Source organism: Electrona antarctica (genome assembly GCF_951216825.1).
Source record: "Electrona antarctica genome assembly, chromosome: 15".
NCBI classification, from domain to species: Eukaryota; Metazoa; Chordata; class Actinopteri; order Myctophiformes; family Myctophidae; genus Electrona; species Electrona antarctica.
Genome location: NC_136796.1, coordinates 25818167 through 25840387, shown reverse-complemented (window position 1 = coordinate 25840387; position 22221 = coordinate 25818167). Strand labels below are relative to the sequence as shown.

General features: G+C 42.9%; 2 protein-coding genes across 3 annotated transcripts; both read left to right on the top strand.

Annotated features, from left to right (window-relative positions):
• The first annotated feature begins 845 nt into the window (after positions 1-845).
• On the top strand, positions 846-20230 carry slc9a1b (solute carrier family 9 member A1b). 2 transcript variants are annotated; one of them, XM_079522553.1, is made up of 12 exons: positions 846-1527; positions 5235-5695; positions 9367-9617; positions 9708-9925; positions 10113-10309; positions 12358-12447; positions 12850-12920; positions 13142-13312; positions 14744-14858; positions 15763-15867; positions 17222-17291; positions 20104-20230. In XM_079522553.1, the coding sequence occupies exons 1-12, from the start codon at positions 1248-1250 to the stop codon at positions 20109-20111; spliced, it is 2037 nt and encodes a 678-aa protein (XP_079378679.1). In that variant the 5' UTR covers positions 846-1247; the 3' UTR covers positions 20112-20230. The 2 variants fall into 2 exon arrangements, with proteins under 2 accessions (XP_079378679.1, XP_079378678.1); XM_079522552.1 differs by lacking the exon at positions 20104-20230 and adding an exon at positions 17744-18581.
• Positions 20123-21346, top strand: fabp10b (fatty acid binding protein 10b, liver basic; the record flags this gene model as incomplete). Its single annotated transcript, XM_079522026.1, has 4 exons — positions 20123-20273; positions 20742-20914; positions 21052-21141; positions 21296-21346. 4 exons carry the CDS (start codon positions 20123-20125, stop codon positions 21344-21346), a joined length of 465 nt encoding a protein of 154 aa, XP_079378152.1.
• Between the last annotated feature and the right edge of the window lie 875 nt (positions 21347-22221).

The window sequence follows — 22221 nt, the reverse complement described above, 5'->3', positions numbered from 1 at the left end:
TTATGTATTAAATCCCTATAGGCATATTAAACTCACTGCAGCCACCATGGACACCATCTTGAAAACGATGCCTTTCCAGATAGGAGAATCCATTGGAAAATCTCTTTTATCAATTATTTTGATTTGTAACCATATACTGACCCATTTAATATTAGATTCATTGCAAACGGACCACTAGGGGGCGAGCCCAACTCGTTTGCGATGTTTTTGGAAAACCTTATGCCCATACCTAACACCATGCCAAAAATCAAAAACGTGTCACCATGAAGTGCACGATTTTAACGAATTGGGACCCAGCTATTAGAATGTTTTACATTAAGACAACTGAATGATGACACTAGTCTAGACATCTAACATGGTCATCATTGCTATTTGCTTCATTGCTTCAGCTTGACCCAACTCACTATTTCTTTGTGACAATGGCACCACCATTGTGAACCATTTCATCTTCCCAGGTGACCATTAATTTATTTTATGTCTTTGACCCTGTCAAGAAGAACAATTTACAATTGAGGCGTTTAGCAGAAACCCAATCTGAATGAATGGCATCTGATCAGACAGTCCAGAGGTGGAAAGCCTGGTGACACAAGGTTAGGGTCCAGGTACCCTCAGGGTTCCTTAAGAGGGTTCCAATGGCTCGTTACAGCTCTGTAACTCTCAGCGCTGTCAGAGTTATTATGGGGGTCCTATTGAAATTGCTCGCTCCTCCTCCACACCAGCAGAGGTCACTTATCACCAGTTTGCTGCTGCAAGTGCTGCTGCATTTTGGTAGTCAGACATAGTCAGTGAGTGTGAGCCCCGTTATGTTAATGCAACAACTCGTGCTAGTAGTGCTGAATCAAATACAGGACTGCAGGGCAGTTCAGGCTTGGCACAACCAATGGGCGCAGCACGTAGTGGGAAAGCTCGTCGCAAGCCATGGACAACGATTTGACAGGCGCGCGAATTCGACCAGTAGCCATGCAAAATGTCAGTTAGAAACTAAATGTACTTGTCACTATCACAAAAAATTAATTAACTTGGTCAGAATGGTCACGACAGTTAATAATCAGTTTTTACACTGCAGCCGTGGTGTGTAGTCCAGAGATAACCGGGGGGAGCCTTTGCGTAAAAGTCTGCGCTTCACCATGGCGCATCGTCATCACTTCGCGTGTTGTCTCCACCGTCCTCACCTTCCCCTGGTGTCGAGTTGTCCAGGAAGAGGATCATTTTGAGAATTGTGTTTAAAACTGTCAGATCAGTCAGAAATGACTGCGTTCTTACGCCTGCCGGCGGCGTCTTCTGGCCCAAGAAGACCCCGTCTACCAGTCCAGTGTCTTGTCGTTCTGCTCCTCCTTGCCACAGCCACCGCAAGTGCCAGTCGTGATACTCCAAGCAACGAGACCTCTGCAGGAGAGGACCATCATCACCAAACTAATGTCACCCATCATGGAAAAGCGTTCCCCGTCCTTTCCTTCAACTACGAACACGTACGAATCCCTTTCGAGGTCTCACTTTGGATCCTCCTCGCCCTGCTAATGAAACTTGGTGAGTGCACAACAGTTTTTTCCCTACCCAATGTAGCCTAAATAGTAATAATAATAATAAAAAACTGCCTACCAAATGGATTAATATTCAATATCACAACCATCAGATCAGGGCCATCAACGCCAGTGTGCGTCTCACGCGCAATGCCGTTTAGGAGTGGCATGATAGGCTGCCACACTAAAATGTTGTGTTATTTCAGCAAAACGTTTTCATTAATGTGCCACTAACATCAGCACAGCCAGGCGTTATCATCCAGCTTCAGCACAAAACGTTTTCTGCAATCGACTAAAAATAGAATAGTTATATTAAAGGATTGGAGTGTAATTGGACCCATGATGATGGGTACAAGGGCCAATTAAGGCATGGCATGAAGCAGTTGTTCACAAGAGGTTTAAAATGGATCACCTTATTAGGGACTGAACTAAGTATCCTCTGATGTGTGAATTCCAGACCATACTATGTGAGCATAAAGTATTTATAACAACTTGAAATTAGTGAACAGGGGTGATCAGCATCTTGCTAGAGGTCTCTGGTGGGCCTGGCCTCTACATATTGTAAATTGTAAGCATAAGGCCTTTACATTCTTATAAGTTTATATTACAATTACACTGCCACAGTGTTGTATGCCTGGAATATAGGATACAGATTGTCTGCCGACAGGATTTACTGTAATGCATGTCATTTTGCTGGAGTGATTCACATTAGTGGTTGCTCTGGTGGTCACTGTCTGAACTGAATGCATAACAGCTGTCCTTCTGCTTATCTATTGGTCCAGCAGTTCTTTCTCAGGGCCGGTCCAACTTCCTGCCCCAGTGCTCTCTCCTTGATAACAAAGACCCCAGTGTACAAAAACAAAGAGGAAAGGAGGGGACAAGAGTCGTTGTACACAACAACACTATCACAGCACAATAATATTGTAGACAGTCTTACAAATACCCACTCACGTGTCACGGACACTTTAAGGCCTCATTCATCAGAGTGCAGACAAAACGGCTCTTCTGTGGTCTTTGCACACACTGACAACTTGGTGATTTAACACTAAAAGAAATTGGCGACAAGATAATAGTTATTATGAGGCAGCAATAAGGAGCCGCCTGTTTTGTGCAGCCAAGATGTATTTACAATAGGCGCAGCTCCTTAATCTGCTTGTGTGCTGTTTTGCCTTCAGCTAGTCTAAACTTAATATAGGGATTCTATTTTTGCTTATTGACATTAGGCCTTCACAATCGTTTCTTGTCACAGTTTTGCTGTTATGACCATGAGGGCTCTCAGTTGGACACAGTTTTCTTCTTAAGAATTGGCAGTAAACTCCCCTGCGCATTCTTGACTTGTTCTTTATTAAGACAGTTGGAAAGCAGAGAGGGACACTGTGTGACAGGCACAGGAAATAGTATGATCGTAGGCCAGAAGGGATGTGTCTCTCTGGTTCTGGAGAAGAGTGTCCACTCTTAACCACTACTCCATCAAAGCACACACAATGGTTTAATATCAAAGGGCTACTTGGTTACGTGGACTGGGTTCAAGACCAATAACGGCATGACTTCATGTGGCAGTTGTCTATTGTTTTTTTCTATGAAGTATGATGGTATGACTCCAAATTTGGGCAAGGTTCTCCAGCCCCACTTCCTTATAGACTAGCCTCGCATGGCCAGACTATTCACTGCCAAGGGCATTTTATTTATTTTTTCTGGCAGATAAGGGTATGCACTAATAAGCTATAAGCTTCCGCCTATGCCTTTTCGATCACCTTAAAATAACTGTTTTATTTGTAATGTCTCTCTGAAAAAGAAAAAAGATCGAAATAAACTATTCATTCATAACTGTCTGGCATAACTGCTTCATGAATATAAAATCTATCTATAAATGCACCACGTCTCTGCATGTCTGTCTGTCTGTACGTCTACAGTACAGACATGTGACGTGTACGGCTGTAATGCACGTAACTCGATAACCGTTAGCCCCAACGACTTCGAATTCGACACATGCGTTCCATACCCCCACAGGGAGTGCAGTGCCCAGTGTCGAGACGGTCGGACCCACGGTTGTCCAGAACTGCCACAAAAGGCCTCTGCCTGGGCTCTGGACAGACAGGCCATATTTGGGCATGCCTGACACAGAACTCCATATATAGGAATAAAGGGACACAGAGAGACAGATACAGAAATCTCCATATATGGGCATAAAAGGGACACAGACAGATGGGTGGAACGGGTACTCTGACATGGGTACAATGGGTATTGCATAGCCAGGTGGGGCATGTGTCTCCAACTTCCATCGTTATTGACTCGGTGCTCTACAGCCGGGCACCGGTCTAGTGTATTCAAATTCTGAATGGACCCTAAATGTACCGTTGGACAAACCAATAAGGTCTGCCAGAACCGCTTCAGTGTGCCTCGGTAGATTGTACAAGTCTATCTGGAGGGATGTAACATTCTAACAAAATACTGTATATTTCCTCATTAGTGTTTGTGGTGATGGTGGTGAAGAGGGCTAGCCTGGTACCCCTTGACTATTTTTTCGAAATGTTTTCAAGGGGGAGGAGGGGTCTGGGAATGCCCATATATGTACTTTATTGAGGTTTTTTTATTGGTGTTTTCGGGCCGGGTAGGGCGAAAAATGTGTGCTAATTAGTAAGGCCAGGCGGGGCCTTAGGCCAGCCCAGTTAGGGCCCAGTTAGAAGCCAGGTAGGGCCAGGCCTTCATTTTCTGGCCTGTTGAGAACTCTAGTTTTCGCCGGGCGCAGCCGCGCTAATAACTTTAGGGCAGGCCAGTCTAGAGTTTGAATGGACAGGTATCGAAAAGGAAGGACGGGTGGGGAAGGATCAACATCTGGAATGCCAGAACGAGGCGTGGCGGACTGACGGCCATATGGTGGTGTGGTTTTGCTGGTTTTCATAGTAATCTGTGACCTACAGTCGCAATAATACCATTCATTGACCCCTCATGCCCACTGTATGGGGGGCATTGTCTTCCTGAAAGAGACCACTCTCATCAGGATAGAAATGTTTCATCATGGGGCGCCTGCTGACCAAGTGGTCCGGGGGCGCATGCCACATATAGGCTTTGGCTTGACAGCGCGTTGCGTGTTCGAGTCCCGTTCATGGCGACCTTTGCTGCATGTCTCTCCCCTTCTCTCTCTCCCTCTTTCCTGTCAGTCTTCACTTGATACTATCAATAAAGGCAGAAAAGCCAAAAAAAAAATCTTAAAAAAAAAATCACACCCGTGTGAACTGAGTGGTGTAAGGTTTTATATAGCATGATCAGCTGTGGATTACGTCAGACCACATTGGCCTTTAGGTCTGATTCTGGTAGGGTCGTCTTCTGATGTGATGATTTGTGACCATGAAGTTGATTCAGCTGGAGTTTTTGTCCGATGTGAGGTATTATATAAGGTAAGGTATTATATAGCCTGATCAGCTCTGATCTGACGTAATGAAATCACACCCGGATGTGATTTCACAACTGGCTTTTTTTGTGCAGAAAAAATGAGCATGGTTGCTACGGTCATCCAGTTCACCCGGGTGTGATTTAATTACGTCAGAAATTATTTTGAACATAGCAACCATGCTCATTCTTTCTGCACACAAAAGCCAGTTGTAGGAGTGGTTTACACCACTCAAAAAAAAGTTTCATCATAGATAAGTGATTACTCAGAATAACTTTGTTACTAATACTCTCTTTCTTTCGTCCTTCCCTCTCTCTTTCCAGGTTTTCATGTGATTCCCCGGGTGTCTGGCGTGGTCCCAGAGAGCTGCCTGCTGATCGTGGTGGGCCTGCTGGTGGGCGGCTTCATCAAAGCCATTGGCGAGACAGCGCCAGTCCTCGACTCCAAGCTTTTCTTCCTCTACCTCCTGCCTCCCATCATCCTCGATGCAGGCTACTTCCTGCCCATCCGGGCCTTCTCTGAAAACTTGGGCACCATCCTGGTGTTCGCCGTGGTGGGCACCCTGTGGAACACATTCTTCATGGGGGGGGCGATGTACGCTGTGTGTCAGATAGAGGGCGCCGAGCTGGCAAGTGTGGACCTGCTGTCCTGCCTGCTGTTCGGAGCCATCATCTCGGCCGTGGATCCCGTGGCAGTGCTGGCCGTGTTCGAGGAGATCCAAATCAACGAGCTACTTCACATCCTGGTGTTTGGGGAGTCGCTGCTCAATGACGCCGTCACTGTGGTGAGTGACATGTGGTAGATTTGCTTTCAGCATGGTAGATCTTGTTATGAAAACATATGCATGCAGAGATACTAATATCACACTGACTGTTTAAGTGGCTGACAAAATATCTCAGATCAATATTTCCTAATAAAGAGCGACTGCTGCTCACCATACATTTGTCTATCCTTTATAGTATTAGTAATCCATCTATATTCTGTCTGATGCCACCAGACAGCCATTCTTCTTCCTACAAATCAAGCCATGGTCAATTTGCCATGAACTAACTGCTGTTGTGTAGTCTACTTGGTATGGTATGATTTAGGAAGAAGTATAGGGATTTTGATATAGGTATATGGCGTGCGTGCGTGTATTGTTTGTGTGCATGTAGTGTGTCCATACAGTATGAACTTGAGTTGAAATATGCATATTTGAATGAAAACGACTGTAAAAGAAAAATAGGTTGAAAGGCAGTTTAATTGCGTTTTGGAGGTGTTGTGTGTAGATAGTAGTGGGTTCTTTTTATATTTGAGATGAGAATCAACATAATGTTCTTTTAAGGTAACTAGCATGACCATGATGCCTGAGGCCGAATCTGGGAACGCCTTCTAGGGCCTGACCTAAGGTTTCTGAAAACCTTCAAATTCTGATTCATTCTTTTTTTAAATAGTTATGTTGCTACATGTATAGCAATAGCTGATGAGACACAGACGCATCAAAGGTAGAACAACGTATAGGTTGCACCAGGCGTCAATGGGTTAATACTGCAAAAAGCTTCAATGTCTAAATTAAAAACATAAACAAACTGCAGGAGCTCTGGAAGATATTTAAACTGTTAGGCTGCAGTAAGAAATTGATAACCGGATCTGCAAACGTCAACATCAATTTGGATGGCATGGTCAGATAAGCTGGATGTGGCTAATCGCTTGGTTGGTTGTGGTTGTAAACTTCTTTACAACCATAGCCACCACACTGGTTAAAATACTGCCCTCTCATTCTGGGCTTTATGGAGACCCTCTCAGAGATGCTGCCCCTTCTATTGCTCCAATCATTGCCCACATAACAAACCTCTCCATCCGCCAGGGGCTAGTCACCAATCGTACCTCTCTACTAAATTATCTAATCAATCAAATCAATCAATTTAGATAAGTATGCCAACATTTGAGTTTAGACTGGACTTGATCAGGCCAATTCCAGACAGATTTCAGGTTTCAGGGAATTAAAGCAACAGGAGGAGTTTTGCTAGTGGTTCCAGTAGCTGGAATTAGACTGAATTTGAATTAGGGCATGTAAGCTGACTACTGTAGTACAACTGCCTGGCAGCACCTCGAAGTAGGCATAATGGCGGGCTGCACCATCTCTCCACTGGCGTTTACCATGGCAATGGAGCTCATTATTCGAGCATCCCAATGGGTGGTTGGAGGGGAATGACTGAAGAGCGGGCTATGTCTTCCTCCAATCAGGGCGTACATGGATGACATGACGACGATAACAACAACAAACGCATGCACCAAACGCCTGCTGGATAAACTCCAGGGAAACATCAAATGGGCACGAATGGAGATTAAACCCAGCAAATCCCGAAGTATCTCCATTGTCAAAGGCCAGCTTGCCAATGAGAGGTTCCACGTCAACAACGAGCCAATACCAACCGTTCTGGAGAAGCCTATCAAAAGCCTTGGTATAGCGCAGAACTCAAAGACTCGAAGCAGGTGGAACAACCCTGGCAGGATACCATCAGTGGCCTCAAGCAGATCAACAACACTGAGTAACCTCATAGATGGATATTGGCCACATAAGACGGCTTATGTGGCCAATATCCGTCTATGAGGTCACTCTATCCCATGCCAATCGGCTGGAGAGACTGGTGAATGCACAAGTGAGGAAGTGGCTTGGACTGCCGAGAGGCCTTAGCAGCATAGGCATGTATGGGAACAGAGCCCTCTCCCTACCAATCTCAAGCCTGGTGGAGGTGTACAAATGTGCCAAATCAAGGCTGGAAATGACTCTCACAGAATCGGGATCCATTCGTCCGAGGTGCTGCTCCAACCCTAGCAACAGGGAGGAAATGGAAGCCATCTGCAGCAGTTGCGGTGACAAAGACCGCACTCAGACACCGGGATATAGTGGCGCATGTCCAACACGGCAGAGGGGGCCTTGGTTTGGAAGCATCAACACCCACATGGCAAAAGGCTACTCCAACCGAACGGCGGCACATGGTGGTGGAGGAGGTGCACCACCAGGAGGAAGCAGCCAGGTGTGCCATGGCAGTCTCCCAGGCCCAGCAAGGCCGCTGGATGAAGTGGGATGGCGGGGAGGAGGAAAATCACATGGAACGAGATGTGGAGCATGGAGTCTAATAGGCTAAGTTTCATCATTAGAGCCACATATGATGTCACTGCCCTCTCCAACCAACCTACATCTTTGGTATGGAGAGGACCCAGCCTGTCTCCAGTGTGCAGCCCCAGCAAACCTCAAACACATCTTGGTGGGTTGTAAGACCAGTCTAACTAAAAGTTACACCTGGCCAAGTGCTAAAGTGCTTGGCTGTCGAACTTGAGAACAAGAGGACAACCACCAATGCCATGCCTCTAAAAGCCCAGACTACCTTACCACGGAAAACAACCTTCATCTGGGAATGGGAGAAACGGCGGACCAAGCCATCGCCTCCAGACTTGGGCCCACTGAGCGCAGCCCGAGATTGGGAAATGCAGACAGACCTCAGCCAGAGACTCACCTTCCCACCCGAAATTGCAGTGACCAACCTGCGTCCAGACCTGGTCCTCTGGTCCAAATCCTGTCGGCGTGTCTTCATCGTTGAGCTAACAGTCCCATGGGAGGATGCCATCGATGAGGCATTCGAGCGGAAGAAACTGCGGTATGCCAACTTAGCAGCTGAAGCAGGGGGGCGGGGCTGGAATGTGAAGGTGTGGCCCGTGGAGGTGGGCTGCAGAGGCTTTGTAGCCAGTTCCACCACAAGGCTCCTGAAGGAAGTAGGGAGCAGAGGTCAGGCCCAACGGAAGGCAATCAAATAACTTTCCACTGCGGCAGAACGGAGCAGTCACTGGCTGTGGCTGAAACGTAGGGACGCAACATGGGCTTCCAGATGACCACGTGGTGGCACCATGCAACACACACCCAGGTCTGTGGTGGGCCAACCTCGGCAGAGGGTGTCTTGTGATAAGTGGCCGAAACATCCAATGAGGTCGGGGCACACAACTGAAGATGTGTCATACTGGTGGCACCACAGGATCATTGACAATTCCACCCCACCCAAGAGGACATCTCCAATCCATTCAATTGTGCTGAATATTTATAACCTGACTCTGCCAGCTGGTAGCAGCAGTGAGTTCCTCCTCCTGCTCCAAAGTATCAATGCGATACTGATGACGTATTGAAGCGCTACCACAGTGCAAATGTAAACACAACCTAACAAGACTACAACTCGAAATTATTATGGAGATATCATCATTTTTGTCCCGCTGCTTCCGGTTTATCGTTTCTGCTAGAGAGAGCCCAGATCCAGGAAGGAGGAGGGAACTTGTGAACTCAATACTGCTGCAATCTGGCGTCAGGATAGAATATTTAGGCATCTTTAACAACCAGTCCTATTAAGAATCCTGATTTTCAATATTGTATTTCTTGTATACTAATTAAATAACAATATATATATATTTTTGAATGACAAACAGGTTCTGTACCACCTGTTTGAAGAGTTCAGCCACGCTGGAGAGGTGACATTGGTCGATGCCTTCCTGGGTGTGGTGTGTTTCTTTGTGGTCTCGCTGGGCGGGATCATGGTGGGTGCCATCTATGGCCTGCTGGGTGCCTTCACCTCCCGGTTCACCTCGCATACCCGCGTCATCGAGCCCCTCTTCGTCTTCCTCTATAGCTACATGGCCTACCTCTCCGCTGAGGTCTTTCATCTGTCAGGGATCATGTCGTAAGTGATTATAGAAGTGATCATAATAATACAAATATTAATAACAATTTAGTTTTCAATCATTTTATACCTGGACTGTGCTCCGTACAGATTGATCGCTTGTGGGGTGATAATGCGACCGTATGTGGAAGCCAATATTTCCCACAAGTCCTACACCACCGTTAAATACTTCCTAAAGATGTGGAGCAGCGTCAGTGAGACTCTCATATTCATCTTCCTGGGCGTGTCCACGGTTGTTGGCCCTCACACCTGGAACTGGACCTTTGTTATCCTCACTGTCATCCTTTGCCTTTTGTCAAGAGTACTCGGTCAGTTTAAAGAGGGATATTTTATTAATATGATTATTCTATTACTGAACTTCAATTGACAAGCTTTGTCTTGGCTTTGTTTACAGTGCTTTTTATATATTGTTTCAAAAAAGGCTATGAATATATAACTAAAACATTGTTGTTTAATTTATTAGTTGCATCATAATCATCTGTTTGTGTATTTCAGGAGTGATTGGCCTGACCTTCATCATAAATAAATTCCGTATTGTCAAGTTGACGAAAAAGGATCAGTTCATCGTTGCCTACGGTGGCCTGCGAGGGGCAATTGCTTTCTCCCTGGGGTTCCTGCTGACCAATAGCAAAATGAAGAACTTGTTCCTCACTGCCATCATCACTGTTATCTTCTTCACAGTCTTTGTTCAGGTGAGAGAATAATGGTTCACATTCACAATATTGTTATGGGCTAAGGCTCACCAAAAGTCTAATTCAAATCTCAAGTCTCATTAGGATGTATTCATCTACTCTAATAAAGTGAAGATGGAAAAGTGACGCAAATTGTGATTGGCTGGCGTGATTGGGTGGGAGATGTGCCATTGGTTTAGCATCGCATAACGATTGTGCCATGGGGTACAAAAAGTGAGGGCAGAAAAGTGAAGACAGAAAAGTGAAGATGCAAATTGTGATTGGCTGGAAGGTGTGCCATTCTGCACTGTGATTGGCTGGAAGCTGTGTCATTCTGTGATGTGATTGGCTGAGCATCGCATAAGGGGTGTGCCACACAAGTGGCAGAGGGAGAGAGATGTCAGAAAAAGTGATGACAGAAAAGTGAGGTCGCAAATTGTGATTGGCTGGAAGGTGTGCCATTCTGCGCTGTGATTGACTGGAAGCTGTGTCATTCTGCGTTGTGATTGGCTGAGCATCGCATAAGGTGTGCCACACAAGTGGCAGAGGGAGAGAGATCTCATCAGACATTGCACAACGACATTGCTCCCTTCTCCTCAGTGGCTGAAGCAATGGGCTATGGCCCAATCCCAATTGCCTCCCTCAAGCCCTGAGCCCTGAACCCTCATTGACTTTAGTGACGTCAGCTGTATAAGTGCTTGAGGGTGAGAGGCTGCAAGGGCTCCAAATTGTTGTGAAAGGAATGGGACAGCACTTTGAAGATGAGTCTGCCATTCATGACACTTTGCATCACTTTATAAAACCTGTCCTTATTCACAGCCAGTGCCTACATGCATGACATGTCTATCATGTCTATTTATGTCGTTTTATTATTAGTTTCATAAATACACTTTCCTGTGTGATAGGGGTTGTAATATTCATATATAATAATATTAATCATAAATTGCATTTCCATATTATTTTACTTTGCTCATTAGTCATTTCTCATCATGTTTCCCTTATTATTATTATTGTTATTAAATATATACCCTATCCTTCCATTCCGTCTCCCTTTGAGAACAGTGAGAAAGCACTATTGTGTTTGTTGACATTCTAACCGCGGTACATAACTAATTTGCATACTTAAATGATTGACGTTCGGAGGATCCCCCTCAGACACCGTCTCCACACCTGAGCGCAAAACTTTCTTAAGCTGCGCACTTCTTAAGCTGCGCGCAGCTTAAAGCTTGAGTTTTTAGACAGCTGGTGGATGGAAATTAAGCTCCACCTCCGCCGAAGACTTGAGCGGAGGAGAGCGTTTCCGGGAATCTGGCCGTCGCGCAAGTCTTCGGCGGAGGTGGAGCTTAATTTCCATCCACCAGCTGTCTAAAAACTCAAGCTTTAAGCTACGCGCAGCCGAGAACGTGCGCAGCTCTTTCGACCGTCTGGCAGCACCTATTCCCCTGGTAACGCTATGAACTGTGGGTAATTTCTTTGCCAAAGTCAGCTAAAGTCAGCATCGATGCTGACTTTGGCAAAGGGCACATAAAGGGGCGGGGCTGAGCCCTCACTGACTTACCGATTTCAAATGGGACATCCCTCAAGCCCTCGCAGACTTCACATGAACGCGCAGCTAAGTCAGTGAGGGCCTATGTGTACACAAACACGCCATTTTGGAAAGAACTTGCCGTTGTGGTTGGCTGGAAGGTGTGCCATTCTGCGCTGCGATTGGCTGAACATTGCATAACGGGTTAATGAAAAAAAGAACGGGTACCTAAACGGGTATATGGACTAGTTATCTATAATTGTTAAATGGTACAGCCCAGGGTTAAGTACCTGTGAGATAGCCCATAGCAAGAGAATGGTCTGACTACCGTAGTTTGAAGTGGGCTACCACCCCATTTAGCCCTGGGCTTGTGAAACACTTTTTTTGGTTTGTTTTTTAAATGTGAGGGAAGATTTCATTCAATAGTCTCAAGAGGAAAGTTGATGCGTGCATGTGTGAGGATATCATTTTTAGTGTTTTAATGTTTCTTCCAATTTCTTTGTTATGCTTTCCTTGTCCCTTACGTCCATGTTTGTGTTTTCAGGGTATGACCATCAGGCCACTGGTTGACCTGTTGGCAGTGAAGAAGAAGAAGGAGACAAAACCTACCATTAATGAGGAAATCCACACTCAGGTACAGGCAGCACATAGTGGAATCTTGAGAGTATAAAAAGTGAGCTGTAAGGGCAATCATAACCATCCATTTTGGCCTAATGGTGGAAGACACGGCTACTAGGTCACAAGGAAATTTCAGTTTAATTCTCCAGTGAGCATGAAGCTGCACAGCAAATTCTATTACAATTCAGCCAGTAGTTTTTGAGATATGTTGTTTGGAAAACAAAATGTTCTATTTATGTTGAATACCTATCAGTGATGGCCGTCAATAATGAAGTGCTTAAAAAGTAGCTGTAATGTAATTCTTCGCCTGGATCATGATATACTGTAAAAGAGACATGTCATCTCAAATTTCACCTAGCACCTTGTAACATAGACATAGACTAAATAACTGATAATAAAAATCTTCTCTTTGCTTTAGTTCCTGGACAATCTGCTCGCAGGCATTGAAAGCATTTGTGGCCATTATGGACATCACCACTGGAAGGACAAGTATGTTTTCTTGTAATGAATCCAGATATCCTAATGTATTTCTTATTATCACTGCTTGAACAGAAGTAAACGTTTTTCAACTGCGCCGACATGTTTTCAGCTGAAATTATGTTATTTTTGTTGAGTGACACAGTCGCTGAGCTATAAAAGGTGTTTTTTTTAAATAATTTATGAGCGTCATGCTCATGCAACAATAATTAGCTTTATACTCATGTCACCAGGCTCAACCGCTTCAACAAGACTTATGTGAAGAAGTGGCTGATAGCAGGGGATCGCTCCTCGGAGCCACAGCTGATCTCCTTCTACAACAGGCTGGAGATGAAGCAGGCCATCATGCTAGTAGAGAGTGGAAGCTCAGCCAAGCTGCCCTCGCTATCTGCCGTCTCAATGAGGTAGCATGCAGATATATAAGCTTTTACAGATCTCTGCCTGGAGGCATGCTCCAATTATGATGCACTGCACAGCCACGCCTCCTGCTCTCCATTAAAAAAAATAGTTCTGTTGACTTGATATCAGTCAATGGTTGCAGTGTGTTTGTAGCTAAATACATTCTGTCTCACATCATAACATCAAACTCCATCTCTCTCTATCTCTCTGTCTCTCTCTGATGAATTGTAAAACATAGTTGAACATACCATTTTACAATTTAGGCATTTAGCAGACGCTCTTAATCCAGAGCGACTTACATTAGGCAAGAACAAAAGTATGGGAATACATCACATATATAAAATGCATTTATCAAGAAACATGCGTAAGCTAAGAACGTAACTAGAACATATCTATATAATGACACTATACATATTAACTATACATACTATACTATGCTATACATATGTACTATGATGTGCTATGACTACATACAATGCAATTATTGTGCTGTCTACATGACATGCTATAAGTCTGTGATTTGGCATATAAGGTCTACACAAATTTCCCACCTAGATGTGACACTAATCACATAATGTCGAATGATGAAGTCGGCAAGCCTCATACTATCTGACACAGCAATGGCACACTGCATGTCTCTCTCTCTCTTTCCCTGTCTCTTGCTCTCTGTCTCTCTCGCTCTACCTCTCTCTTTCTGTGTACAGTATGTGTGTGTCAGTAGGTGCTGTGTGTGGACGCCTGGAGGGATGATTTCTCTGCGGTTATTAATTCACAAAAATTACATTCAAGATACACAAGGGCAAATGAAAGATCTACTTTGAAATAAATGTATTAGTTTTTCCAGGGGAAGTTCATACAATATAATATATACTCTTTTAGCAGCAATATTGTGTTTTGTACATAAACTGTACTGTATGTTAAACATATTCACATACTGTACCCTGTTCCTAGACAACTACTGTAAATTCTGTTACTGTTGGGCACTGAGGGCTTAACTACTTTCAATCTGGTATATGGAGTACCTATTTTGGGCACGTCACGTGATTATTTTTTTTGGCATGCTACTTTAGCTTGTCTTGCACCTGGGCCACGGATGTTTGTGCATGCACTACCTTCCTTTTTCTTTCCCCCCACACATTTCCTACAAGCTTTGTGAGCCATGGATCAGATAAATTATTATACACTTTTGTACAATGAAGTATAAAACAGGGCTTAATTAGTTAATTGGAGCAATTGTGTATATACTTATAGTGTGTCAGTGAATGGCAGCATGTCAGTAGCTCTTGAGGGAGTCGGTAGACGTTTCTCTTAAATCCTCCATTTCTAACTTTCACATAACCATAAAATACTAAGTAATTTGTCATGCTATTTCATGTATGGTTTTATATGGTTGTGCTGCATAGGGAAAATGTACTGTATGGTGTGTGTCTCTGCAGGAACATCCAGCCCAGAGCTCAACCAAGAGATCGGATTATACCAAAGATCTCAAAAAGCAGAGAGGAAGAGATCCGAAAGTCCCTTAGGTCCAATCTGCAGAAGACCAGACAAAGGGTAAGGACAAAACAAGTGACTCATCATATAGACACTGTACAGTTAAAAAAATGTATGCAACTCCAACTTTAGTCTGCTAGATTTAGCTTGCACTTATAGGGCCTGATGTAAATGGCTTTATTTGTCCTCACAAGGACGACTACTAGATCACTCTAGGATAGGCAGAGGACTTTCTTTACATAGACACATTATGTTAAAGGGCCTATTACAGTACATATGGCTCGCACGCCCCACCCTTTGTGTAATTTCTCTTTTCCGTTGTGTATCAGCAAACCTGTGGTGGACAGTCACCCCTGGGGGAAGCTTTTCCCACAGAATTTTCAATGTCAGGCACATTGCAGGAAATACCTGTTGAAAATTCCCTCAACAGCACCCCCAGCAGCTAGAACAGGACATTTATCCTTGCAGCTGAAAAGGGCTCAGAACACACAGAGAGAAAAAACATCTGAGTGTTTTTTGAGGGGCGCTAGCCCCTCCTATGTCCAGCTTTTAGTGTGTGTGCACAAACCTTGTTCTACACAAACATTAAAGTGCCTAACATAAACATTGATGATGAAGGTGAGGACGCAAATTGTGATTTGCCGGAATGAGATGATGTACTGTGAATTTCTTTTCTTTTTTAAAGCTAACATTTGTATAACACGTTGTAAGGACCATAATAAATACAATGTATTATACAGCATAAAATGTCCACTCCACTCCAAGTGTTGGTTGCATGATTTTTTGATTTAGACATACTTCACTATTAGTCTTCAGAAAGGGTCAATAAGACTTGGGATCAGTTAGTACTGTACATACTGTACACTTTTCAGTTGAGTCGCAGTACTGTTTGTGTATACAGTATGAATGCATTTATTGAAAAGGTAATTAAAGCACCATACTATGTCTTCTACTCCTTCCTCAGCTACGCTCCTATAGCAGACATGACCTGATGATTGATCCGTTTGACGTAGAGGAAGACGTCAGTGAAGTTCGCTTCAGGAAGCAGAGAGTGGAGATGGAGAGGAGGGTACGTTTTAACGGCAACAGATATTAATCATTTTTAGATCATTGTTTCCCATGTAGGAAACAGCAGTAAATCAAGCGGGGCGCAGCCGCGCATCTGGTGCTCAGAGGGTTTGATTAGGCAGCGGTCTGTTATAGAGCGGAGCGGTCTAACATACCGCTGAAATCAGTGATTGACCAATCAGAATCAAGCATTCAACCAAGCCATGTAATAAATAATAAATATATATATATTATTTAAATTTCAAAATATTTTTAAAAGTTTAAACACAAAAATCACAATTTTTCATTAATTAAAAGCAATTCCAACATTTTCTAATCATTTCCATTCATAAATTGAAAGAAGTAGTGAAAATAGCAGATCTACAAGCTCACAATGTGGCGTAAAGCAACACGTGAGCTTGTAGATCTTCTAATTTCACTAGATGGGTTTTTGCTGGCACAGTGGCGTTTTTTAACAACTTTTGTTTTGTATAGTTTTTTATTGTTCATACCGACAGCAGTTGTACACAAAATACAGTATCTCGCAGGGAGAGAAAATGAAAAAGAGGGGGTACAAACATTTTTCCTTTTTTATTTGCCCTAGAGGTTGTTTACTTACTGTACCCTATATAGTGCATCGTTGACTGGGTTCCCCCAGGGTCTCTACTATGTTATGTAGACGGATGCCAGGTCATTGGTGACCTGGTTGACCTCAATATACAATATAATAATACAATAGAGCACCCCTAATGTCACTGTCAGTAGAGGGCGCCAGTCCACAGGTTTGTGTACTTTTTATTTGCATTGAAATCCCCATAGGGGGATTTTAGATCTCTATCATCTCTTCATATAAGAACTACATGTTTGAAAATTAAACCGATCATCCCGTTTTTTTGTTTTTTTTGTTTTTATATTTAATGTTTCGTGGTTAGTACGAGTCGAGTCACCACCAGCTGAGTTTACGTCAACGAGGAATCTCAGGAACGCAATGTGTTGACAGCTGGGCGTGACGTATATTAGCAGCGACATTTCAATGCAAATCAAAAAATACATGAACTGTATTGTACTGTACAGTACTCTACTGGCGCCCTTTACTGTCAGACTTCGGTGCTCTATATATATATATATATATATATATATATATATATATATATATATATGGCTATTCTGCCTTTATTGATATGACATAGTGGAGAGAGACAGGGAATGACATGCAACGACGACATGCAAAGGTCGTCAGGCATGTGCCTATATGTGGTATGCCCCTGGGAGCCCCAATATACAGTTTATGTATTATGCTACCTTGTGTTGTTCTTGCTTACTGTCTGTAATGCCTAAAATTATAAATTGATATACTGTAATGACTACTCTTTCAGATGAGTCACTACCTCACGGTACCAGCCAAAGCTCCAGACGTACCCAGGAGGAGAGTTCGTTTTGAATCAGGTCAGTTCAGCTACAGCACACGGCGACTCTGAAGCTGTGTCTATGGGCGGGGGTTACCTGTTGAGGTGTGTTGACCATTTTAACTGCCTAGAAAGTTGATGCCCCCCATTTGACAGAAAAAAAGAAAATAATTGTTCCAATTTGAGTGTCTTGATTCTAAATGTAATTTTCCATTCATAGACTTTCAGTAGGTCATGATTAGACAGCGGGCATCAGGTGTAAAGTACAATTTGTTATTTGTTTGCATATCTTAATGCCCCAATTGGCACATAATCTTAAAGGCCCGTTTTTTTTCGAAAGGAATCATTGACAAAGCCCCCATTTTAATACAAAAGAATGGTTAAAGTCTTAAAAAGGCTGATGCCGTTCCATGATTGAGAGAATGGAATGGATCTCTATTGAGTACGCTTTAGTCTCCAAGAGCTCTTTGAGAACACAACTCTGTCTCTCAGACCATCAGGTTAATAGTGCTGACGACGATTACGTCAATGGAGCCTCCAATGTCCACGTTGTTCAACCGACTCCCAGCTCAGCTGATACTGTTGGGTTCTTGGATGAAGCCCCCCAGAGCACAGACAATGCCAAAATGGATTCAGACAGAACAGAAAAGAAGGACGACCAAGACCAATTAAAGCTATCGCGTTGCCTTAGTGACCCCGGTCCAAATCAGTGAGTGGAAGAGGCCAGGGATGCTCCTTCCTCTCGTGATGGAGCACATTATTTTAAATACTTGAAGCCAACAGTAAGACAATGAGGGATGAGCTAATGCTACTGCTACTACTTATGGGAGCTCCTCCGATAATCATTTGTATTCATATCTTTATCTGAATGGGAGTCAAAGCAAATCTTATTAATATTGGTGCCATTATTGTCATTTATCATATGAGATCATATAAGATGATGTCAGAGATCTGAATTGACATACTGGTACCTTTTTTCACAAGTTAATATATTTTTTTATCATCCAGTACATAAAAAATAATAATAAAATAAATAAAAAACATGCAGTTTGTTTCTAGATTTTTATATAATCGTGTGGCTTTCCTCAAAAGGAAAAGAGCTGTCAGGTCATCAATAGTTGTCTTAACAAACTGAGCTTGGGTACAAATAGTCTCTGAAAATCCTTATGATGTTTGCTTTAGCTGGTTGAAGTATGGGTGGGGTTTGTCCCATCAAACAATGCACTGAGATTGAAAAAAAATGTTTTTTATTATTTATCAAAGATTTGACACAAAAGAAAAAACAAAGCACCTATGGCCTAACTTATACTTTGTTGTACAACAAAGTGTTGTGCAAAAGTCGGTAAAATAGTAATTATACAGGCATCATTTTGATTATTTAGATCTTCATAATTGATAAAATGAATTAGTTCAGTTATGGCTCGTACACACTGCCCGATATTTCCTCCGATTATGCTGTCGGGGATCATTTTTGGCGCTCGCCGACAAAACCCCTGATCTGACGTAAAATCGGGCTTTGATCGGCGAGGTTTTGCTCGCTGTGTAGGTGCTGCCACACGGTCGAAAGAGCTGCGCACGTTCTCGGCTGCGCGCAGCTTAAAGCTTGAGTTTTTAGACAGCTGGTGGATGGAAATTAAGCTCCACCTCCGCTGAATTCTTGCGCGACGGCCAGATTCCCGGAAACGCTCTCCTCCGCTCAAGTCTTCCGCGGAGGTGGAGCTTCTTTTCCATCCACCAGCTGTCTAAAAACTCAGAATTTAAGCTGCGCGCAGCTTAAGAAGTGCGCAGCTTAAGAATGTTTTGCGCTATGGTGTGGAGACGGTGTGTGTGAAAGGAGCTGCGAGAAGATCCAGCGCCGATAAAAAGCGCTCGCCGACGCCTCCCCGACCATTTCTGAACATCTAGCACGTTTGATATTCAAAAAAAAGACTCCTGCAGTGTGAAATACACAACGATCTGATGACTCGCCGACAACTTTAAAACTCCTGCGGTGTGTAGGGGCCATTAACTGTTACACCCCTAATTGGGTCAACTCAACCCATTTACTACTTGAATCAGGTTAAAACAATCTGTTTAGAAGCGTTGCACTTATCTTTATTTCACATTCACAAGATTTCAACAATATTAAAAAATATATATATAAGATATAAGATATCTGCATTTTGGACTGAAACTCGTCAAATCTGCTGTCCTGGGAATTATGTGTCCGCCATGATTTATTTTTACGTGGTTGAAGAAAGTTGCAAATCATCATACCACGTATAAAATTAATTTCCATCTTGCCTGCACAGTATTGGTAAATACTAGTTACTAATATCTAACCCTTTGCTCTTCACATGTTTGCCTTGAAATGTATTGCTTTTTGTGTCAAGACATGTATTTTTTTATCTGAAATAAAAGTTATGTCAAAGTTAAAAAATAACTTGCAGTGATTTTAATTATTCATTTATTTGATTGTTCTGGCGTGTTCTGGTGTGTGTGTGTGTGTGTGTGTGTGTGTGTGTGTGTGTGTGTGTGTGTGTGTGTGTGTGTGTGTGTGTGTGCGCGATGGGAAGTAATTTTCCTTACTGAATTTATTTGCTTTCAGTCATTAGAATCTGGTGGAAGATAAGCTGTTTCCTTAATGACCAAATGAATAGAAAATGTCATGACATCACAGGTCCTCTGAAATTTTGGGTGACTGGCTCCCCGGCTATACATTAATTTATGTAAAACATCACAACAATAAAATATGTGGATGTCCACCATAAATGTACATGCATTAAAACCATACCATGTAATATACCTTGATACCTCTGATGACAAGCATGGTGTACCTCTAATATAGATATAAATGTCACCTTAAATAACAGGGAATTAGAAATCCCCAACATGCCAACGACATGTGTGGGCTGGGATTATAACAAGGAGACAACCAGAATGCTCAGGCAGGCAGCTCTTCAGCCACAAGCAGACATGGACTTCAGTGGCACATGGAAGTTATATTCTGATGACAACCTTGAGGATTTCCTCAAAGCAATGGGTAAGAACGTGAAATATGTTATGGGTTTTGCTACAATTGAGATATCCACCATTTGAAAAAGTACTGAAAAACAAGTGCCTGGCTGGAACATCTGTGTTTTAGAAATGTTTAATGCAGACATTCAAAATACATACATTATACATCCAAAATGGATATAGCACTTTTAAAAGGGCCCTATCTTGGGCACGCCTTACTCTTTATCCCTAAACTTATTTGCCATATTTTACTATGTTGAAAAACATATAGTTCATAGTTCAAATAGCGTTACTAGCTGATCTACATCAACACGTTGTGAGCTTGTAAATCGGCTATTTGATCTATTTTAATGTTTTTCAAAATAGTAAAAAATTACAAATAAGTTTAGGCATAAGTGGTAAGGGGTGGCATAAGATATAGCTATCTCTTGTTCAGCATATTCTGACTTATCAATCTATACATAATGCATGTAATGATTTATATCTCATGAAGATGTACCTGAAATGGTGATCAAGATGAGCAGGGACGTCAAACCTGTGACGGTGATAAAGCAGAATGGTGACAAATTCACTATCAAAGTGACAACACCTCTCCACACCATAGATAATTCATTCACTCTTGGCAAGGAGACAGAGGTTACTGCTTTTGATGGGAGAAAGCTCAAGGTGAGTCATTCATAAATAAATCATATAATTGGCCCTGTATGCATCTCATCATGCATCATCATCGTCAATATGTGACTTAAGGACTGTCCACAGAAAGTACTATAACAATGTGGTGTGTACTCTGGCCACAACTATAGTGCACCATGAGAGCAGAGAATGGGAAGCTCATAACTGAAGCACAAAAGTTCACCTCAGTCCGAGAGATCCAAGGAGAGGATATGGTTGAGGTCAGAGATTTACAGCATTACTGTTTTATGTATTTTCTATGTATCACTCAATTCAGGTGTGGTGTGATTTTATTTCATTAGTAAGAATGAAAAATAATCCATACTATGTTGAAATAGCAGGGCTGATGGTGATTATGTGTCTTTACCTTCACAGACTCTCACAGCTGGTTCTGTAACCCTCGTCAGGAGAAACAAACGGATCTGAAGCATCCTCATACACGTCCTTTGCCGGGGTTGATTTTTGTCAGAGCAATACTGAAATAAAGTAAAGTATAATCACACTGCCCTTTGTTCTCTTAAGATTTTATTACGTAATGTTTTTGTTTGCTTCCATTTAATTGTTTGACTTCTTCGGCACAAAAAGATCATAAATGCATATCTCTTCAATTTGTTAAATGTATTTAGCCGAAATATGGGGGGAGGGGTGGGGGGGTTAGAATGTGCGCCCTGTTACTGGACGGTCATGCCGAGTCACACCAAAGACTATAATAATGGTACCCAGTAACCTGCTTGACGCTCCGAATCAAGGGTTGATTGGCTGTAGCTTAAGCCTTAATGTACATGTACAGCTGCCTCATGCTACATACTGTATACAGGAAATAGGCTTCTGCTGTGGGGCACCGGACCTGTTCCCAAGGCTACTTACTGTACTTTACTTATACTTATAAGTACTTATAATTATACTTATCCTATGATTACAATGCATCTAGTCCTCTATTAAAGCCCTGGAGACAGCAAGGGCACAAAGGTGAATTGGTGACCACTATTCTACCATCCATCCATCTTCAACCGCTTATTAGTCGGGTCGCGGGGGCAACAGCTCCACCGAGTGTTCCAGACTTCCCTCTCCAGAGCAACATTAGTGACTTCCTCCTGGGGGATCCCGAGACGTTCCAAGGCCAGTGAGTCGATGTGTTTCCTCCAACTGCGCCTTGGTCTGCCCTGAAAGCTGAACTAGACTAGACCAGTGGTTCTCAATTGTACTGTATTATGCAAGGGATAATGTCTGGCTAGCTGGTCATTGTTGAGATATAATTCACCTTCAGGATGATTAACCACAAGTAATAGGCCACAGATTAT